General features: G+C 42.3%; 1 protein-coding gene across 1 annotated transcript in view; it reads left to right on the top strand.

The window, feature by feature from the left end:
• LOC124776201 (lysosomal acid glucosylceramidase-like) overlaps positions 1 to 23,762 on the top strand; it is a 175,888-nt gene that overhangs the window by 23,817 nt on the left and 128,309 nt on the right. The window contains exon 3 of the mRNA XM_047251035.1: positions 8,656 to 8,874. Coding sequence (XP_047106991.1) covers positions 8,656 to 8,874 — 219 coding nt within the window. The remainder of the gene's footprint in view (positions 1 to 8,655; positions 8,875 to 23,762) is intronic.

The raw sequence follows: 23,762 nt of genomic DNA, 5'->3' as shown, positions 1-23,762 counted from the left end.
ATGTGGCAGACACTGTATAATAAGATAAGCAGCAACTGAATTTTATATTTGACTTGAAAGGAAGCTCTATCATTATGAACGCCTTCCCATAATCAATGGTTTGCAACACGAACCTGCTAGTCACTTATTGGTAGCGTAAGCTCTCATCCAGTAATTTTAAGACATCCGGCTATGATTCTAAATATCGGCTATTGTACTAAAGTCAATTTAATTTTAGTTCAGACAAATTTGGAAATATGAAGTCAGACATTAAAAATAAAACTGGATGAATGAAATAACTTTTTTAATGGGTAACAATAAACATAGACCCAAAACGACTAATTTAAGGGAACTGATGATATCACTAAGGTTTCAGAGGGTGTAAATAGTACAGTAGGAGACCCTGAATGTGATCAATAACAAAAAAGGAAAGTTTTTCAAGGGAATGAATTGAAAAACTATAAGTGAAGTTTGAGACATATGTAAAGATCACCAACATGCCAATAAAATTATTAAGGCAGTGTGTATCTGACTGTAAAGAAATGTATCTGAATTATAGTTAATGTTTCGAGATAGAAGGGAAAATAGGGAATGTAAGCAAACAGAGGTGTGAACTGAGAGAAATTGTAAGCTGTGTTGCTGTTCATCAGACAGATGTGTTAATAGGATACCTCATCAAGGAGGTGCTACACACAAAATCATTTGGTGGGGAAATTAAGACTTTCTGAGAGCACTGAAAGGTAATTTCATTGCTGGAATGAGTCACACTGAGCAAGTATTTTTTAAGAGACAGAAGGGGGAACTCAGTTGGTGGCTAGTCAGCATTTGGAATAGTTTAAAGATTTTATTTGTTTTGATAGCTTCTTCTTGTCTAAATAGCAGAGACAAGCAAAACAAATCAACATTTCGGCAAGCAACCACATTACTGTCATGAGGTGCGCCGACATTAGTCTGACTACTGTTGGTGCACCTAATGATTGCAGCATGGTTGCTTGCAAAAATTTTGTGTCCATTAGACACTGATGTCTGGCCATTCAGCTGTAAACTACTTCATAATGAATTATGCCAGTAGAAGTTGATGAATCCAAAACAAATCAGCTTGCATGATGAGATTTTGAATGGTCCAAGCTAAAAACCTGGAACAGCGAGTATGAGTGAATGAGAATAAAACGTTAATTAATTTGGTCATGCCAGTGGGAGTGTGGACAGAAATTTCCACACTGAAAATATGACTTCCTGATTTATCACAGCAGGAGCATATCCACAGTCCCATTGACTATGTGAAACAATTTCTTAATCTCATGGGCAAAATAGACTTCAGTCTACAATTTAGGCCCAGGTGGTCAGGTCACTGGGATATTGGTAGTGGCAATAAACAAAACAGTTTTAGTAATAATGCCATCCCTGGCAGTGAGTTGAGGAAATGTAGAAAGACTGGACTGGAAACAGACTGAAGAAATAATACAGCAAGGAGACACAGTAGCAAAAGAGCAGGAAGAAATAATTTTAGACAGACAAGAGAGTAGCCAAAATACAAGCCTGAAGCAGGTGCTAATTCTCAGGGCAAGCAGTCACGAAAATAAAAACGTCTCTCTTACAGGCTGCAAGGAGGCTGGATCTATTTTAGCGACAGAAATTGTAACACAAACACAAACTAGTGTTACCCTCTGCGAGGATTTTGAGTTTTGACCGGGTGTTTGTCTAATGGATGAAGGGTATCAGACAGTAATTTTGTAGATAATGCAATTAATAGAAAACTAAACAGGCTTTTCTTTGGGGGGTAATGAAAGTAGAAAATGTCATACAAATGAAACAATAAACGGTCACCAGCATAATTAGGCATGTTAATTTGAAATGTTATGTTTAAAAAAATTGAATATTAGTTGTCATAGTGACTTTGATTTAAGATTCCCTTTGAATAGCACAATGTATACACACAGATACAGGGCGATCTAAGTTGTGGGTGGCAGTAGTTACCATTAATGCACCAATCAGAAATCATAGTAAACAAGATTGTACCCCACTCATAACAAAAACAGTTACAATTACTATCATCACTTGATTCAGTACTGAGATGTTACTGCAGGAAACACTGAACTGAAGTTGAGTATGAAAAGATTTCTGACTTAATTGACATACAAATACCACAAATAAAATTAAATAATACTACAATTACACTGTTTATATCCTCATTTATGGAAATGCATCAGATTTCCTTAGTACCGACAATATTCCATTTACCTTTCTAATAAGAGAAGCATATAGTGGGGAGCCGTAAAGTGAGACTGTCTCATTAGTCAAACTCTGTGATTATTTCATAAGGAAACTTCAGTCCTACCAAAATTAATGTTTAACCCCACTTGGAATAATTTATGTTTTCATCCTTTAAAGCAATTTACTCAACACTGAGCTCAATTAACTTCAAAAAATTGTTCATAATAGCAGTCAAGACTAAATTACATTTCAAATAACTTTAATTTATGTGCCCTTTTCATCACCTGTGAAGCAAGTATTTTAGACAGCAAAATGTACACACTCTGCCACAGAATTTTTGTATATTTAATACACAGAAACAAATCACTATTTTGTTAGAAACAGAATACTCGGTTTTCTGCACACTTGGGAGGGGATCCTGCATCGGTTCATGATTGGGATAATGTTAGGGTTCAAAACACAGGTTTATAGCACTTGGATTGTTATTGGAAACATTCACACAAATTATCTGGTCCATGCTACAGTACATATCTGTGTGCTCAAAGTTGGTGGAGCAGTGGCGAAATAGCAGTGGCAAATGACATGGCGGCTAACTGTACTCACAGCTCTTGATGTTGAATGGTCTTTATAATTTCTTCTTGGCGACGGATTTATATCTTATTAGAGCCATTCCTTATTGCCAAGAGCACCATGCAACAGCCAAATCCACATCGGAAGCAAATTTGCATGCAAAATGGCTTCCAAATACCTCCCTTGGCACCCTCGATGTTTACTGTGCAACGGCTAGCCACTGACTGCGTACCATTCCCACCAAAGAGCCGCCCAGTACAATCGCCACAACCATCTTTTATTTCGCACCAAGCCACTTCTGTTTCGGAGGGACTTCACTACAGCTTTTATATTTCACAGTAAAAGTTCCTTAAGCATGTACCAGCTTCCAATATACAAAATTTTCTTTATGAACATACATATATTACAAAATTTCATTATTTCGAACATCATTTAACTTTTACCATACATACATTAAAACTTTAAAATTCCTGTCACAAATCAATGACCTTAACTAACAAAGAACAAACACTTCATAATTTTAGATACACATTTACATAGTATAAACCTACTTCCAATCAATGTAGATGTTACAAACTGGAGAAGGTGTACAAAGTGAATAGTGTGTCAGTGATTAGAAGTAGAAAACAAAGATTGCTGTGTGCTGCACGAATGCCATTCTGGGAAATGAGAAGATGTTGGGTGTTTGTGGTAGCTATGACAGCTGCTATAGATAAGGAGATGCAAGAGAGACAGTCATAGGAGTGAATATTTTGATTGTAACACTATTGGGCTACTTCACTGAAATGAAAGTGCTAACCACTGTAGCTGCCATCACAATAGAAATCAGTCAAGTGCAGTGATGTTAAGAGAAGACGAAGGTGATGCATGAAGTATGAATGGTAGCACAAAAATTGTTACTGGGAGGTTGAATCACAATTGCTTAAAGATGGAGTGGATGACAGTAAAACAGACAATATCTGTTTATGTGGGCCACTCAGAGTGGAGTGTATATGCCTACCAATGACGTTTGTAATGATGTTACAGTTGGTAGTGATGTTGATGTTAATCATATACCAATCTAAGCACATACACATGGTGTTTCTGATAATGTACATGAGTATTAGGTTAGTGATTTTGTGGTTAATGATTATAATAAAAATGTCAGTGAAGGCTGCCCTGAAGCTGAAGTGAAAGCATATGTTTTTGTTGAAGATGGAGGTCATTTGGTTCTAGGTAGTTTGTAAAATGTCAGTTTTGGGAGCAAGAACTGGATTACTAAAGTGTAGACTGAGTGACTAAGATTTATTAATCAAAAATATTACAATTACAAAACATCGAAATGAAAATAATTGTTTCCCACATCAATTAAACATTAGACAATCTCCAGTGATTGGCTTGTTTCTCTTTTGAAAGATTGTTCCTCTACTGCTTGCATTCAGTCGTTCATAATCACTCACAAAATGTTATAAACAACAGATTCTCTGACGATTTGTAAAATGAATAACATTACAGTTTGACCAAGACAAAAGCTGTATCCATAGATGCACTAAGCCTTCATGTGTGTGACAATAAAATTACCTCTACTCAAATAATTAAAATAGATTATATCTTAACAACATACAACAGGCTCAGAGTTGTAAGAAAATACAGCATGCTAGTGAACAGTCAGATAATACTTCACAAAATGATTAGCATGTGCAGGAGACCATGACTAAAGAGCACCCTCCTATCTCAGAGCTTAATGTTTAACTGGCGTAGAGAAGGAAAAAATTAAAATTACACTACATAAAATACGTTAAAAAAATATTCAAATGTGTGTGAAGTCTATGGGACTTAACTGCTAAGGTCAAGTCCCTAAGATTACACACTACTTAACCTAAATTATCCTAAGGACAAACACACACACCCATGTCTGAGGGCCGGCCGGTGTGGCCGTGCAGTTATAGGCGCTTCAGTCTGGAACCGCGTGACCGCTACGGTCGCAGGTTCGAATCCTGCCTCGGGGATGGATGTGTGTGATGTCCTTAGGTTAGTTAGGTTTAAGTAGTTCTAAGTTCTAGGGGACTGATGACCACAGATGTTAAGTCCCATAGTGCTCAGAGCCATTTGAACCATTTGAACCATGCCTGAAGGAGGACTCGTACCTCCTCCAGGATCAGCCGCACAGTACATGACTGCAGCGCCTCAGACCGCTCGGCTAATCCCGCGCAGTCATAAAATAGGTACCATGTGGAGCTCCAGTTCACTCTCAAACCTATAAGACAATATCATATAACGCAAAATTAATAACAACAACAAATACTTGTTTAAATAAAATCTGGAGACTAATACAACACTTCCTAGTCACCCCACGATTGAGAACTTTAGATAAGTTTAATACAGAAAGAACCACGTTAAATGTTTGGGCAGTAGACCACTCGTTATAAATGGGCCACGTTCCATTCATGCACCGCACCCACAGCAGCAAAATCCACCATCAGCATTGACCCCAAGAAGTTATCTACTGCTTGTGCGACCCAACCTTGACCTTTAATATCAGATTACAATGATAAGGTCTTCTTGTGTCAGGTTACCCAGCTGGGGTCCCTAGTGCCCCTACTCCCCCTCTCCGAGGAAACCACCAGGAGCTGATCAAGGTCACCCAGGAGAATTACCATCCCTCTTTCTCCCCCTCTCTCCCTCCCCTCACCAACTCCTCATCACCTTCGTTTTTTGCAGCTGGGATACTTGCCTTGCAGGGGTTACTCAGGAGCTGGACAGCATAGGGAGACGATGTATTTATTTGTTAATAACAATATCGGCAGAGACCACATGCAGACAGGTATGGAAGTATTCTCACTTTTACGTATTTTTCCATATTTTCTTCAATTTGGAGTATTTTTCACCAGTTTCCTGTTTTTAACTGGAGACACTCTGGAGCATAGGGATGGGTTGTGTCTATTTGTTCATAACAAATTAGGTCACTCTGAGTCACTTTGTTAACAACTTAGTGCTACATGGCATCAACAGAGACTAGGCACAATATACCCCCAGTTTCGTATTTTTACATGGTCTTCCACAATTTTACTTATTTTCTCCAATTATGCAAAACTGCACCCGACGCTGCGTCGACGTCATTTGTTTTTAAACTGGGACAGTCTAGACCTGAACACTGTAGGACCAGACGCCATCTGTTTTGTTAATAATAAATTACGTCAGTTCAGATATATTTGTTAAAACAGTTTAATATTTCGAAGCATCAACAGAAGCCTCACCCAAAGAAATATATAATTACTCTCAATTTTATATATTTTTTCTGTATTTTCCGCAATTCAAAGCATCCACCCTATTACAAGAGTTATGTGTATCAACGTCGCACCTTGTCGTGTCACGACGTCGCCTCACGACGTTGCATAGCATTGCATCGATATCATGATGTTGGCAGCTTTGATCCCTATTTACATATCATTGTTAAGACACCTTTCCATTTCCAATGGGTGACGTGAAAGTGTTGGAAACGAACACGTTGGTAGAAACAGTGACAACACATAGAATTCTATAAGCACGAGCGATTTCTAACCAAAGATATTGTATAAGAAATAGCACACTACATTACTAGATTATGTGACGCAATAGTAAAACTTTGATACCTCCAACTAATGACGCTATCTGTCGCACATCGCTACAAAATACACCTCTAGTTACAGTCTTCCATTAGCTGGACGAACCCCAGTAAAGTGGTCACATGTTGGAGGGTAGATAGTGATATCTAATTCTGCACTGTGACGGTGTGAGAGCATCATGACGTCATCGCCACGTCGGGAGCGGTCTTCCATAGCAGGGCAAATTACGCAAAATTGTGGAAAACCATTTAAAAATAGGAAAAGGTGGGAAATACGTAAAACTGAAGAAACTACGGTATATACAAAGAACTGACAGTACTTGCATATCTGCGTAGGTGAGGTGTCTGTTGGTGCCTCATAATACTAAATTGTTAGTAAAAAATTGACCTAGAGTGACGTAATTTGTTACAAATAAACAGACACAACCTCTGCATATGCTCCAGAGTACCTCAGTTATATAATATAAAAAGAGTGAAAAATACGTAAAATGGAGGGAACTACTAAAAATACGTAAAAATTAGGGAGCTTTCATAGCTTTCTACGTGTAGTGTTTCCTGGTGTCATGTAATACTGTTATGAACAAATCGAAACATCCTCTCCCTAAGCTGTCCAGCTCCTGAGGAACCCCTGCCACACAAGTGTCCCAGTTATAAAAAGTTAAGGTGCGGAGCAGATGGATTATCCTCATTGTTCTGGTGGGGAGGGGGAGAGGCAGAGGAGAGAAGGGGCCATTGACTCCCCTGGTTGACCTTAGTCAATTTACAGCAGTTCCCCAGGGGAGAGGGTGTGTGTATGTGTGTGTGTGTGGGGGGGGGGGGGAGAGGGGGTGAGCCCAAGGAGTCCAACTGGGTAACCTGACACTGGGTGTGCTTATTAGTGTAATCTGATACTCAAGGTCAAAGCTGGCTCAAACTGGAAGTAGATAGCTACAACCACAGTGGCTACAGAGCTGCATCCACAATGACTGTAACCAAGTCATAGGGGTGCCAGCTGCTATCTAGTCTAGTTCACTTGCCCAGGCAAAAAGGCCAGCAGTGTAGAAACGGACCTTTGGGACACATTGACAATTCGAAGTCCACAAGTGATGTGAAGTTGACCTATCAGAAACACAGTCTACAGTTAAGGACTCTACAGTAGATAACACTGAGAGAGTATCATTCTGTATTTATATGATTAGAGTGCATGTATTCATTTCGATCCCTCCTGGATATTCCAGTATGTTTAAATAGATGTGACAAGATTTCATACTTTGGTGCATGTGATATACAGTAAATTCCTGAGCAGTAATCGAGCTTCAGTTTTTCTGTGATTTCTCCAAACAGTTTAAGGCAAATGCTGTGATGGTTCCTTGGAAAAGGACACAAACAGTTTTCTCCTCAATTCATGCCCCGAGTTTGTGCACTGTATCTAACTGACTTTGCATGGACAGGATAATGAACACTGATCTCCTTTTGGACACAGACAACCTTTAGAACTACGATTCCTGCAGGATTTTCCTTTATTTGTGAGATAATGCCTTGGCTCTGAGAACTATGGGACTTAACATCTTAGGTCATCAGTCCCCTAGAACTTAGAACTACTTAAACCTAACTAACCTAAGGACATCACACACATCCATGCCCGAGGCAGGATTCGAACCTGCGACCGTAGCGGTCACGCGGCTCCAGACTGTAGTGCCTAGAACCGCACGGCCACTCCTGCCGGCTATTTGTGAGATAAATTTCAGTTTGTGGTACAAGTGGTCTGCATTGACCACTGATGCAATCAATATGGTCGTTGGCATCACTGATGTCTATTTATCACGTATATTTAAAACTAAATTGTTTCTGTATTGTGGAATGGTGCATAACAAAGTTTATTTAGAACTATATAGCTTTATATGTGTAAGGTTCCTATGCATGAATTTCAGGCACGTTCTCCTGTTTCGTTCGATGCTGAGGTGCTATTCCAGTGCAGTTGGAGAGCTTCTGCAACACTCTTCGAGTTTATGGGGACTACCAAGTGGGCTTAGGTGTGAACAGCAGTCTGGATGTAGAACGAAGGTGTGCTTTGGGTGTCCATACATCTGTGCAAAGCTACTATGTCAAGGTGGCGTAGTGGTTAGCATATCTCCCTAGTGAGCAGGAGACCTGGGTTCGAGTCCCAACGTAGATAGCAACTTTCATTTGTCGCTTCAGACTGCATATATACGTCATAGATGTTTGAAATGTGAAAAGATCTCTATACAGTTTTATCTGAAAAGTGTACGAATCTGAAATGTAATTTGTTTGTGGAGGGCATCTCAGCCAGTATGTGTGGTATGTCGCAGTATGGCTTGCGTCCGGTGCCGGCATCAGATTGGAAGGAGGTCAGCCCTGCGCAGTGCGCTGGTACAACTACTCGAGCTTCGTGTGCGTCTGCAACGCCACCTACTGTGACGCGCCGCCGCCGAGACCGGCGCTCCCAGCCGGTCGAATCGCGCACTACACCTCCTCGCGCTGCGGGCAGCGGCTGGCGCTGCGCTTGCGCAGCTTCACTGATCCAACTGGTGAGTGCTGCGACGCTTTGTGAGTGTTCGTCATATGTACAGACTTTAAAGTATCAGGCACTATTACTCGACAGTATCGAAATGAATGAATCTGTACAAGAAACTCGACCTACATGGCAACGTGGAACAATTTTGGCAGTTTTTGAAAAAGATTATATTTGGTTTTCCGCCGAGATCCACGAACTAACTGATGGAGGCAACACTTTTCGTATCGTACACAGACCGCATTTAACAATGTCCATTTTGTGCATCCATACGTATGATGATCAGAGCCAATTTCAGCTCCTCTATACGTTCTGATATCTCTTATAAATGAAGTAAAACATTGATATGTCATAACATGGTCAATCTGATTTACTGTTTTGCCATCTGGAGAGCACCATGTACCTTTGTGTATATCTTTGTGAGGGAACATCGTTAAGCAAATTCTCATATTCTTTGACAGTGCAAAGTTGATCATTTTTAATCCATTTTCGTTTGTGGTCGAGTGCTTACTATATTTTCCTATTGTAGGGATGAACATATCCTCTTTACCTATATTTCCATTAAAGTCCCCTAAGATAATTCTCATACTTCTTGTTGGAATACTTTCGACTGCTCTCTCTAATTCTTCAGAGTACTCATCTTTCTCATCCTCAGTTGAATCTTCAGTCGGTGCATGGACATTTATGAGTGTTGTATCGTGCCACTGGTGTTGATTGTTATGTAAGACATTCATTTGTTAATGGGATGAAATTCCCTAACCCAATTAACAATCCTGTTTTTAACAGCAAATTCAGTACCACATTCATGATGTTTTTCATTCCCCCCCATAAAAAATGACACAATTATCCTCCGTGTGTGTCCCTTCTCCAAGCCACCTAACTTCCTGTAGAGCTACAGTGTTTATCTTGTATGTTTTTAGTTCAGATATCAAAGTCGCTGCTGCAGCTGGTTTATTAAGACTACGAACGTTCCACGTCCCAAATGTGAAACACTGTTTCTTGTTTCTATCTCGCTAATTCCTGTTCCATAGCCTATGTCCGTTTCCTTTGAATCCATTATCCGAGGCAAATCGTTGATTTGATCCAGTAGGTATAGAATCCCCTGGCCGCGTTACGAGCGCTGCGCAGGTTAAGCTTGGTGATGGGGCTGCCACCAAACAGTTTCCAAGCTTGCTGAGTAATATTTTGGATTACCATTTCCTGTAATTGGCTCGGATCATTTCCTAGTGGTAGGAAAGATGAAAATCAAGATGATTTGGAATCTGCAACCAAAAGCCACACCAAAACCTAATTTAGACATCGAACGACTGAAGGAATTGACTGTTACAGAAGCCTATGTGATTGAAATAAATAACCGATTTACAGCATTGCAAGAAGCTGAGGAGGAAAATAGTGTCGAGAAGGTTTGGGAAAGCATAAAGATTGTAGTAACAGATGCAGCGGAAAAAACACTGGGCAAGGAAAAGAAAACGAAGAAACAGAAATGGTTCAACGAAAAGTGTCAGAGAGCAGTGGAAAGGAGGAAAGAAGCCAGGATGCTATGGCTGCATAATAAGGAGAGTGAGGAGAGGAGGGAGACGTTCAATGCGGTTAGAAGAGAAACAGCAAGAGTTCTGCGAACAGAGAAAAGGAAATATCTAACTGGAGTCCTAGAATCTATAGAAGTGGAAAGCAGGAATGGAAACTCAAAGAAGTTGTTTCAGTATACAAAGGAAAGTAAAAGAGGTTATCAACGTGAAAACCTATTCATAAAAGATAAAAATCAAAATATGCTAACGCAGCTGGAAGGTATCCTAGAAAGATGGAAAGAGTATTTCTCAGAAATGTTAAATTGCACTGATCCGCACATAACCTTCAATTACGCAATGTCTGAGAGTGACAGCATTAATAATGACGAATGTAGAATTCCAGAACAGGAAGTGATCCACTCCATCCAAAAGCTCAAAAACAACCAGGCAGCAGGCGAGGACCAGATATCAGCAGAGATGTTAAAAGAAGGCGGAAGCAAACTTCATAAAGAAATTTATAACATTATCACAATGATCTGGAAAACTGAAACGCTGCCTGAAGATTGGAAAACTGCAATAATTTGTCCCATACACAAGAAAGGAAACAGAATGAAATGTGGAAATTACCGAGGAATCAGTTTGCTGAACATAACATACAAAATCCTGTCAGTGACCGTTCTGGAAAAATCTAAAACAAGATTACCAGGCTGGATTTCGAACAAACAGCTTCACAACTGATAATTTGTTTACTATACGACAGCTCTTTGAGAAATACTAGGAATTTAACAAAGACATCCACTGTCTCATCATTGACTTCCAGCGAGCCTACGACAGCATCCACAAAAGTAGCCTCTACAACACCTTACGAGAATTTAGTATACCCAGTAAAATCATTGGGATGATACTGTGCATGGTTGGGTCCCAGGCAGCAGTGAAGTTAAGAGGATCCATATCCCCCACCTTTCCAATTAAAACAGGCTTACGACAGGGAGACGCTCTTTCATGTGTCCTCTTCAACCTTGCATTAGAGAAAGTGGTTCGGGAGAGTAATTTACATATATACAATGCTCTCCAATTCGAACACAGTGAAGTAAAACTCCTGGCTTATGCAGATGATATAGTGTTGCTGAGTGAAACTGTAGAAGAACTGAAAGACATGTACAGATCTCTCAGGCAGAGTGCCAGCAAAATCGGGCTTTTGATTAACCAAGAGAAAACCGAATATATGGAAATAGGTCGAGTCATAAACCCAAATCCTTAACTTGAAATTGACCAACATTCTACATTCAGAAAAGTTCTCCAGTTTAAATAACTTGGATCACCTTTCAACAGTAAAAATATCATAACAATGGATATAAATGAAAGAATAGTCTCAGGGTCAAGATGTCAGTACTCACTAATCAGCCCACTCAAAAGTAAAGCTTTGTCAATCAGCACAAAGATGAAGATATACAACACTATTATCTGCCCCATAGTACTGTACGGTTCAGAAAGCTGGACGCTTACAAAGAATGAAAGAGAAAAACTGAATGTTTTTGAAAGAATAGTAATGAGAAAAATCTGGGGACCTGTGTTGGAGAATGGCGCATGGAGAATTCGAAAGAACAATGAAATTTATCAGTTAATGAAGCAACCCACTGTCATCCAGAAATTAAAAAGTAGGAGACTGCAATGGGCTGGACATGTGGCCAGAATGGAAAACAGCAGAATCGCCAAGAAGGCATTTGAAGGAACTCTCCAGCCAACAAGACCATTGGGCCAACCTCGACAAGGTGGGAAGATGACATAGAGATGGACATCACAGCATTAGGAATTTCCGCAGGGTGGAAAGAGGCTGCGAGAGATAGAAGGCGGTGGAAGCAGATCGTTGATGCAGCGCGTGGTCTACAGGACCTGTGATCACTGAGAAGAGAGAGAGAGATACGTATGATGGGCAGTCAAATGAAAACGAGACAGGTTAAAATAAAGCTAAACAAACTGTTTATTATTTCAAAATAAGTCACCATAACTGGTAATACATTCATCCCACTGTGAAACAAAAGCGTTGATGCGTTCACAGAAAAATGTTTGCAGTTACCTGCGGAATCATGTTACCCGGCCACATATTGAGAGGTTCTTTCGAGCACACTGCAGTAGTTTCGCTTGGAAGCCCTTACACATCCTCCATACAGTCCCGAACCCTCCAAAGGCCTTTCCATACTTTTGAAGCCGTGAAAAAAGACATCCAGTTACGCCTGTGGGCTAAGGATGACACGGCGGCCGGTCAGTACCGTTGGTCCTTCCACGGTACATGTCGGCACTACTGGTACACACTAAAGTCCGTGCACCACAGCACCGTAGCACGCTGCCTGATGAGTCAAAATAAAATGGTGCAGCCGATTATTACAGAGTGGAGAGCCGTGCAGTCATTCATTTACTCCATTTGAAGCGGAACTACGCGGCAACAACTCATGCTCAGTTGATGGCGATGTTGAATCACAGTGCACTATCATATGACGCAATGACTAGTAGCGCAGACGGTTTCAGTGTGATCATATTGAACGACGAAGAACGATGTGACGGATCATCTCTCTTTGGAGAACCAGTAATCCCAAGAGAGCTTGAGACCCTACTGCTGGAAGACCGACGTATCACAATCAAGGCGATAGTAGAAATGTTAAAAATCAGTCACAGACCTGTTTTAAATATCATTTTGAACGTGACAAAGTCTAATTTTCCGCGACTGCTCACATCCACGCCTCCTGAACCGAGGTAGCAGCGCAAATGTTGCAACTGCTTCAGGCCAGTCCATATGAATACCTTAGTCACGTAATTAGCAAGGACGAATGATGCACGTATCACTATACCCCAGAGACACGCGGGCATAGCAACCAGGGGCAACATGTGGATTCATCACCACCGAATAACGCGAAGCTTCAACCATCATCAGGCAAAGTGAAGCTGAACATATTTTGATACTGCCATGGTGTGGTGCTAACAGATTACGTTAATAAGCAGCAAACTGTCACATGAACATACTACCAGAGTCTGTCAAGACGGCACATCGCAGGAAGCTTGCCTCATTCCACATATTCTTCTGACTTGACACCCGGTAATTTCCTCCTCTTAGCTCAGATGAAGAAATTATTGCTCGGCAGGCATTTCCAGAATGGCGACGAGGTGATTTTTGAGGAACGTTTCCAGAACAGGCAAAATGCAGACTTCTAGAAGGTGTTCCAGAGATGTTCCAACAAACTTCAGGGATTTGGAGAGGGTGTTTTGAGGAACAAATTGATAACAGGAACCCTTGTCTGGAAACGTCATCCCACGACGCTTAAAAGCGTCGAAGTTATATGAGCTGGCACCTGTCACTAGACCACACCTTCAGCAGCAAACCTGACTTTATAGGCTCAAGAACCATAGCCAGAACGTCTCTGAATATCGTTTGCTATTCAGTGATCACGTCTGATTGGCACGATCGAAAGTGAAGAAGATGGATATTGTTGCTGCATAAACAGGCTTTGTCCTGTATTCCTGAATGAATCTGTTACTCTGTTGTCTTTCTGGATCATGTCTTCGAACATGGATTTCCAAAAAATGGTTCAAATGGCTCTGAGCACTATGGGACTCAACTGCTGTGGTCATAAGTCCCCTAGAACTTATAACTACTTAAACCTAACTAACCTAAGGACATCACACACATCCATGCCCGAGGCAGGATTCGAACCTGCGACCGTAGCGGTCGTGCGGTTCCAGACTGTAGCGCCTTAAACCGCTCGGCCACTCCGGCCGGCCATGGATTTCCATATACAGTTAATTTTCTCCTGTATAACAAAAACGTTGGAGATTTTAGAGGGTCCAGGAAAATAATAAACTGCGAATGGAAACCTGTGTCCAAAACCGTCGTCCACTGAGACAATACATCATCGCATTCGTAGGAGAGAAGTCTTTCTGTGCACAGCTAGCTCCTTCTTCACCGGCCATCGTGGCAGTCAGTCGTGACCATTGAACAACAAACACCATTGCGAGACGTTCGACTTACGTTCGCCGGTCGGAGTGGCCGATAGTTTCTAGGCGCTACAGTCTGGAGCCGCGCGACCGCTAAGGTTTAAGTAGTTCTAAGTTCTAGGGGACTGATGACCTCAGAAGTTAAGTCCCATAGTGCTCAGAGCCATTTGAACCATTTTTGTCTTACGTTCCGTCAGCGTACACATTTGCTGCCGGAGAAGTGGCCTATGGCAGGCGCTGTCGCCTATAACTTCACCACTCTGTAACGTCGTTGGATGACGTTTCTGGACAGATGTTTCTGCCCTGTATTTGTTCCTCAAGACACACTCTGCAACCCCTCGAATTTTTGTCGAGACATTTCTGGGACGACCTATAGAAATAATCTCTCTGTGTCGTACAAAAGGGGGACCACGTAGAGAAGAACCAACACTAAGTCCCACGGTCGCAGCTTGATTTTTTCGAGGTGATAATTAAAGCTTTATGACCACTCTTCGTAGGAACGATGAGCGTCAGTACAACTGTGAGGAATAGTTGATGACGAGTATGAGAGGCAAGCTGCAAGTGTTATCGATTCATATGTATCGGCAGATGGGAATATGCAAAGAAACAAGAAAATATGACATAGCTTTATATTTTCAAGGAGATAAAATTGTAGTGTTACTCCTCATACACTTGGACCTTGGCAGAGGTAGCATGTCAGGAAGAATAAGATGACGCCCAAAAGCAGACAAAATTTTGGCAGTCTATGAGTAAGTGGGCCATCGTCAAGTGGGCTCTGCATCGGGAATGAGGGGAATCCTCATGTTGAAGAATGTGGCCACAGGGTCAGCTCAATAAGGCCAATATGGAGTAGCCAGAGGATGGTGGATTAGCTGCGAGAAGCCTGCAGGGAAGACAGCTACACGGTTGTCGTCTCCTTAATTGTCCTCAGTTTGTTTTGAGGTATCAGAACAGACCATTCTGAGTCACAGAATTCCACCAATCGATGGCTATAAACGATCACAGGTCTGTTTCTGGGACCCCCGTTTCCAGAATCGGCATTCTGGTTGCCATCTTGGCCAACCATTCAACTAGTTCTTTTCCCAGGACCACAACATGACAGAGGATCCAAACGAAAACGAGTGGCTATCCAGCTTGACGGAGATCAGTGGCAAGATCCTGGATAGCCATAACAATTGGGTGAAGAGAGTAGCACTGGTCTGTAGCCTGAAGGTTGCCAAGGGAGTCATTACAGATTAGGATACTCTTGCCAGTGCAAGAACGAACATGGCTAAACGTCAATTTAATGTCCATCAATTCAACATTGAAAATACTGCAGCCATATGAGAGTGAAGTTCACTGTACTGCGCATGTGTGTATGTGAAGCCTGTTCGTCCGACGACTGTTAAGCCACTGGTGAATACCACTTCCGAAAGCAAATACACCTCAAGCACAGACAAGAACAGACGGCGAAAAATCGTGAGGTCAACAGAATCTTTTGGACCCAAGGAACCTTTGTGACAAATCCAAGATCGAGCATAAGCCATGGGGGCAGATGCAATGTCTTCCTGGCCAGAGGTGACAGTAGAGGGAGTTACAATTCCGAAGAGACGCACTGTTCTGTGTCGCTGTTGTGGATGGAGCTCCCTTCTAGGGAAAAGGAAACGGTAGTTGGGATGTTCAGCGAAGCTACGAATGCATATAGCGTAATTCAGCACCTGCTGTTGCCGTCTGACAGGTAATGAAGGAACTCCTGCCTCGACTAGTAGGCTGTTTACAGGACTGGTTCGGAAGGTTCCTGTCGCATCTCGGATCTCACAATAACAAAGTGGGTCCCATATCAGCAATGCTGCGGGTGATGCTGAACCATATGCAAAACTCTCATAACCAAGAGGGGACATAATCAGGGCGGTAGAGAACAAAAGGGTGGTGCGATTTGCACCCCAGCTACTGAGGCAATGAAGTGTATTGACGTGTCGCCAGCACTTTCACTTAGGTTGGCGTAGGTGAGGAAGTCACATCAGCCAAGAATCAAAGACCAGTCCCAAAAACGGTGCGTCTAAACTAAAAGACGCAAGTGATCGTCTAGATCTGGGCCGGCCAAACGCTGCACAGTGCGCAGACGTGCAGAAGTGCTGCACGTGTGCGACAGCGACATCTGTTATTAGACATGTGTCCTAAATGAACGGCGGCGGCTCCACTTCCCTGTGGGCAAGAACGCAACATATCCAGTCTCGTTTACCCCTGGTGACCGTAATCTTAACAGAGAAGTACTGAGAAATGGCAAGTACTGTGAAAAAGCAAAGGACGGGAGATCTATATTCTCAGTCGTTTAAAAATGACTGGGAACTGCAATTCTTTTTTGTAGCCGTTGGAAAAACGCACAGTGTTTGCTGTCCCGCCGAATAATAGGCGTCCAGCATAAGTTTTCAATTGAAAGTCATTACAATACGTATCACAAAGACGAGTGTAGTGTACTCAACAGTGAAGAACGGCAAGCAAAATTAAATGTCCTTCAGAAAATGGATGAGACACATCAACTCGATTTTACTGTACGTCAGAGTAACTGATACTTCTTGAACTCTCAGTTTCTTGTGTTATATTTATGTCTGTTTTACTGTACGCTGTACAATGTACTGTTTTCAATTATCCAGAATGACAACCACACTAAATCTTCACTGCGAGCAAGTTTTGAAATCGCATTAAGAATTACACAATCTGGGAAACCCTTTTGCGAAGGGGAGTTTGTGAAAGGGTGTCTGATTGATGCTGCAGAACTTGTGTGTCCCACGAACGTTAGCAGGTTTCAAGGAATAAGTCTATCCAAAGAAACAGTAACAAGACGTATCAGTGCTATGGCCGGTGATCTGCACAGGCAGCTAATAAATAAGGCTAAATACTTTGTTGCTTTCTCTGTTGCGCTCCATGAAGCAACAGATCTTACAGATACAGCCCAGGTTGTGATATACATACGAGGTGTCGACAACGCACTTTTTGTAACAGAGGAGCGACATCTGTGCGTAGAAACATGCACTATATGAACGCTGACGGCTGCGGCGTGCACGCTGTGACCCGGAAGTTGCACATGTGCAGGAGCACCGCACGCGTGCAGAATCTCTGGGTGTGGGTGAGCAATACGATGGCGACAGATGTGCATAGTAGGAGTCTTTGTGACTGAAAACCGAAAGCCATGGGTGAAAACTTATGACTGCGTCTTTCGTATGGCGCCATATAGGAGACAGTCAGCAACATCCATACTAGAGAAGCAATAATGAAAGCAAAAATCGTCGGATATAAAGAGGGAGATGCGAAAGACAACCCCCTCTAGATCATTGATGGCCACCAAAAAGAAGGGGACGCTGTGTACAGGGCCCTGCAGGATCCCGTTCTCTTGGGCATGGGAGGTAATGAGTGATGCACGCACTTGATTCCGGAATGCAAAGTGCGACAAGACGTTCTTTCAAACAACTTAAGGGAATTCAGCAAGGTAATATTTACAGAGACCGCCGATATTTCAGCGGGAGTACACCCCGCCATTTTCAAGGCACAAACTGCAACGGACAAGCAATGTACAAGCAAATTTAAAACCTCGGTTCTTGGAGTAATTCAGGAAAGATAACACACACACACTGAACACTGACGCCACCAAAGATGACCAAAGTCAGAGGTATCGACAGTGAAAGACTACGAAGTAACAGATGAGGTTACATTGACTCTGTCTCTCTGTTTTTTTGACAAGAGAGAGTGCGGGATTCCAAACAGAGTTAGAATAAAAACTTCCATCCCTGTTTAAAAGGTTGCTCGCTAATTTAATCTCGATAGGTTGAATAGCTGGACGTGCATGCCAATATCTCGGTGTTGTTATATAAGGGAGGGTGACCAGTATCCAAACAACGTTCGGCAATAGCAGATCTACTTGGCTGCTGTAATCACGTGTGCCGGTACTCCACGGTCCTGATAGTCTGACCAATGTATGCCATGCCATAGCTACAAGGAATATGATATACACCCGCCTTATGCAATCGAAGATTATCCTTAACATAACCCAAAAACGTCTAATTTTAGGTGAAGGTCGGAAAACACGTTTCACGTCGTATTTCCATAAAATACGAGCGATCTTGTTGGAAGTGCTTCCTGCGTAACGCAAAAAAGCAGTAAACTTAGGTGTCAGCATTATCATCAGTCACCCGATGCACGGTTGGTCGATAGTGCAAAGCACGTTGAATCTGTCGTTTACTATAACCATTCTGACGAAATGTAACTTCAACATGGGCCAGTTCAGCTGGCAAAGTTTTAGTATCGGAAAAGATATGTGCCCTGTGTACCAAAGTATGAAGTACCCCTTCACACTGACCCAGATGGTGACAACTATCAGCCTGTAAATACAAGCCAGTGTGAGTACGTTTCCGGTAGGCTGCATGTCCCAATGATCCATTAAACTTCCTACTAACCAAAACATCTAGAAAGGGAAGGCAACCAACCTCTTCCACCTACATAGTAAAATGAATGTTCGGGTGGATCTAGTTCAGATATTCTAAAAAGACATTCAGATTCTCCCAACCATGAGGCCAAACAACAAAAATATCATCAACATATCTGAAGAAACAGACGGGTTTCAAAGGCGCCAACTTCAATTCACGTTCCTCGAAGTCTTCCATAAACAAATTTGCAATCACACGAGACAACGGGCTACCCATCGTAACTCCATCTGTCTCCTCGTAATACTGGTCATTAAATAAAAAGTAAGTGGATGTCAACACATGTCGAAAGAGATTAGTTAATTCAACACCAAACTAACGTCAGTTAATCGCAACAAATAATACTGAGGAACACGAGTGAAGAAAGAGACCACATCGAAACTTACTAAAATATCAGAGTCATTCAGCCGCATTCCCTGCAAACGACGTAGGAAATCAGCTGAGTTTCTGATACGATGTTCAGACCGACCAACTTGTGGTCTCAACAGAGAATCAAGATGCTTGGCTACACAATATGCTGGAGCGCCGGTATTGTTCGCTATAGGATGGAAAGGGACCCGTTTCTTGTGTACCTTCGGAAGGCCGTATACCCTAGGGGGAACAGCACTAGAGGTGTTAAGACTCTTGATAGTGTCCTGCGATAAACCACTTTTCTTCAGGAGGCTGTTGGTCTTTCTGTCAACAATTTTCGCGGGTCAGCATCGATCCTGAGATACGCTGAGTTAGATAATAAACATTGCCTCTTTTGTACATAATCCAGTTTGTTTAAAGCAACAGTGGCATTGCCCTCGTCCGCAGGTACAATAAGAGTGTCAGAATCAACTCTGAGAGAACGTAAAGCAGCCCTCTCTGCTGCTGTTACATTACTCTTGGGTGGACGAGCCATAGTCAACACACGACATGCACCCCTCCTAACCTCCTCTGCAGCGTCAGGAGGTAGTTTGCAAACTGCCTGTTCAACTGAACTAATAAAATCAACTACCGGCAAACTCTTCAGTGTGGGTGCAAAATATAAATCCTTCCCTGGCACAGATAGGATGCGCCGTATAAAGATTTCTCTGTAAGATTTATCACAGAACGTCGAGATATAAAATCAGACTCTGAGCGATGGAAACGTTAATATTTTGTCAAATGCCGAGCAGTAACTGAATTGTATTCCCACGCAACTTGAGTCCATGAGACACGGTCCAACCAATTCCAAGTGGAATCAAACAATTTCGAAGCAACTATTTAACGAAAAGGAAACAATTCTTTGGAAACAGAATCCAAACGTAGACGAGTAAAACGAATCCTTTCACACAAAAGAGCCAAGCCAGCACATTGCTTTATGCGACTAGCGGCAAGAGAATTGATATGGTGCACAACCTTGGTAAATGTTGGGACAAGATTTTACTCACGGCACCCCAATAAAAACAACAAAGCACTTTGCAGTTTAACTCGACCGCTACGAAGCCTATCCAACTTTCGTAATCAACGATAAATTTCCTACCCGTAAAAGTAAACAATGTGAGAACTGAGTTTCTCCTGGCGCAAACAAATTTAAAACAACGTACGGGAATTAAGCCAGGTCATATTTACAGCGACAGCCGATATTTCGGCGGGAGGACACCCCGTTATTTTCAAGGCACAAACTGCAACAGGCAATTGATGTATAAGCAATTTTAAGAGCTCGGTTCTTGGAGTAGTTCAGGAAAGATTACAAATGATTCAAATGGCTCTAAGCACTATGGGACTTAACATCTGAGTCATCAGTCCTCTAGAGTTAGAATTACTTAAACCTAACTAACCTAAGGATATCACACAAATCCATGTCCGAGGCAGGATTCGAGCCTGCGACCGCAGCAGTAGCACGGTTCCGGACTGAAGCGCCTAGAACCGCTCGGCCACAGAGACCGGCAAAGATAACACACCCACACATAGAACACTAGTGCCACCATACTTGACCAAAGTCAGAGGTATCGATAGTGAAAGACTACGAAGTAGAACGTGAGGTAAACATTGACTCTGTCCCTCTGTTTTTTTGGCAAGAGATAGAGCAGGATTCCAAGCAGAGTTTAAATAAAAACCTCCATCCCTGTTTACAAGGTTGCTCGCTAATTTAGTCTCAACAGTTTCAACAGATAAAGAGTGTTTTTGACGTGGTATCATTATAAACCAAGGTACCTTTAAAGGACTCTTTATTTCTTATCGGACAACATTTTGATACGAATATTACGGCCTTATTTCAACATGTGCTTTTATCATCTTATTTTCAGTTTAATGGTCAATTTTATGAGCAGATTTATGGCGCTGCTATGGGAAGTACCGTTTCCCCTCTGGTAGCTAATTTATTCATGGAAGACTTGGAGGACAAAGCACTGAACTGAGAAAAGTTTTAAACCAAAGGTCTTCTGGATGTATGTGGACTACACATTTGTGGTATGGCCGCACAGGGTGGATGAATTACATCGATTTCTTGAGCATTTGAATTTTATCCTTGCTAGTATCAAATTTACTATGGAAATAGAAAAAGACGGCTGCCTCCACTTTTTGGATTTTGTCGTTCGCCGTAAAGTTGATGGCACATTAGGACATGCCGTATATAGGAAACCAAAACAAACAAATGTATATCTACATGCCAGTAGCTGCCATCACCCTTCACAGACCACGGGTGTCCTCAAGACCTTAGTGCATAGGGAGCACTGTATATCCGATAAAGATAATTTGCAAAAAGAGCTCACATACCTCAAGAGAATTTTCAAAACGAATGGATTTTCTCCGCAACAAATTCATAGAGAATTCACTGAAAAACCTAGAATGCAGGTATGTGATGGGGAAGAAGATAGTAATTCCTTCATATCTAGTGCGTTTTTGCTCTATGTGGGTGCTCTTTCCTCGAAGATAGGCCACATTCTTGAGAAACACTGTGTCAAGGTGATCTTCCGGCCCCCCACGAAGATTGCAGCTTTACTCGGCTCTGTGAAGGACGATTTACAGCTTCGTAAAGCGGGTGTGTATCGCATTCCTTGCGGGAATTGTGAGAAGTTGTACATAGGTCAAACAACACGCACCGTTCATGAGAGATGTGTGGAGCATCGCAGACACACACGATTATTACAGCCAGACGAGTCAGCTGTGGCCGGACATTGAATTGATACACGACATTCCACGAATTACAGTGATGTGAAGATTTTGACATCCATCTCTTCCTTTTGGAAATCTCTCTCCAAGAAAGCTATAGAAATTAGATTAGCTAATAATTTAATAAATAGGGATAATTGTTTTAATTTGGACAAAGTATGGAATCCGACTCTTGGGGTAATTAAACTGCAGAGAAATCGTCATGGTGTCAACGCCGACGATCACACATCGATAAGTGAATCGAATGCCTGTACGCCTTCGCCACAGGCGCCACATGTGTAAGTGCATTTCTTTGCCGCCGACCATCATCTGTGACCCGCATGCGCAGTACCGCAGCGGTGGAGCATGAGGCCGCGCTTGGCATCTTGTCGTCAGTCTTATGACTCACTCTGAGGATGGCCGGACGATACGTGGCCGAAATATCAGTGGAGGAAATTTTATTTGCGCGGCTGCTTGCCCGGAATTTAATGGACTGTTCATTGAGCCGCGAGAAGCTGAAAATGCACTGTTGAGATTAAATTAGCGAGCAACCTTTAAACAGGAATGGAGGTTTGTTTAAACTCTACTTGGAATCGTGTTCTCTCTCTTCTCAAAAAACAGTGGGACAGAGTCAATGTTACCACAGCTGCTGCTTCGTAGTCTTTCACTATCGATACCTCTGACTTTGGTAATCTTTGGTGGCACTAGTGTACAGTGTGTGTGTGCTATCTTTCCTGAATTACTTCATGAACTGAGGTTTTAAATTTGCTTGTACATCGCTTGTCCGTTGCAGTTTGTTCCTTGTAAGTGGCGGGGTGTACTCCAGCCCAAATATCGGCAGTCGCTGAAAATACTATCTGGCTGAATTCCCGTACGTTGGTTGAAAATTGTATACGCCAGGAGAAACTCAGGTCTCAAGAAGCTTTTGACAAAATTTGGGAGTGGACCTCAGAGACACATTTCAAGTAATATAGTAATGATGCTGTGACGCCATGTCGTCTCGTAAGTATTCTGTAGGTCGAAAGAGACAGCGATGAAATCCTACAAAGGCCATCTGGAAGGTGGACTCCTGGTGAACCAAATTATCAGCGCTCGAGAAGTTTTTGTGAAAACCACCCTAAGATGCAGCTAAAAGACCCCGAGTCTCAAGGAGCCAACATAGGCGCTTTCTTACCATGCATTCGATCAACTTACAGGAAATGTCGGTAAGGCTGATTGGGCGATAACTGTCAATCTCGAGAGGGTTCTTACCGGGTTTCACTACAGGAACTATCGCGCTTTCTCGCTACTGAGATGGGAACTCAGTCGAGATTCGATTAAAGAGGGCAAGGATCTGAGACCTAAAATCCCCTATGAGATATTTCAGCACCTGGTTGTGGATGCAGTCTGACGTTGGGGCGGTATGAGGACAATGGGTTAGGGCACTGAAGAGTTGCTGTTCACTGACTGGAGCATTATATGGCTCCAGGTGGTGGGTAGTAAAAGATAAGCGCATTCGCTCCACCTGCTGTTTTATGAGACCAAAGATGGGGTGGTAGTTCTCAGCTGCAGATACGCAAGCATAATGTTCAGCAAAATGTTCGGCGACACCATGTGAATCAGTATAAATGGCACCATTTGAGGAAATACTTGGCGCACCTGTAGGGGACTGGAAGCCATAGAGGCGTCTGACCTTTGACCATACCTGTGATGGAGATCTACATGATGCAATGATGGAAACATATCATTTCCAGGATTCTCGCAGACCCAGGCACAGAGCCATTTAAAGGCAATGAGGTGGTCCAGTGAAGGATGACACATAGTGTTCGTAGTGTTCGAGAGCCACAGCGATCTCTGTGGTCGACCAAAGTACC

The sequence above is a fragment of the Schistocerca piceifrons genome, chromosome 2, assembly GCF_021461385.2.
Source record: "Schistocerca piceifrons isolate TAMUIC-IGC-003096 chromosome 2, iqSchPice1.1, whole genome shotgun sequence".
In the NCBI taxonomy this organism is placed as follows: Eukaryota; Metazoa; Arthropoda; class Insecta; order Orthoptera; family Acrididae; genus Schistocerca; species Schistocerca piceifrons.
Note: the sequence above shows the minus strand (reverse complement) of the source record. Positions and strands in the feature narration are given on the sequence as shown.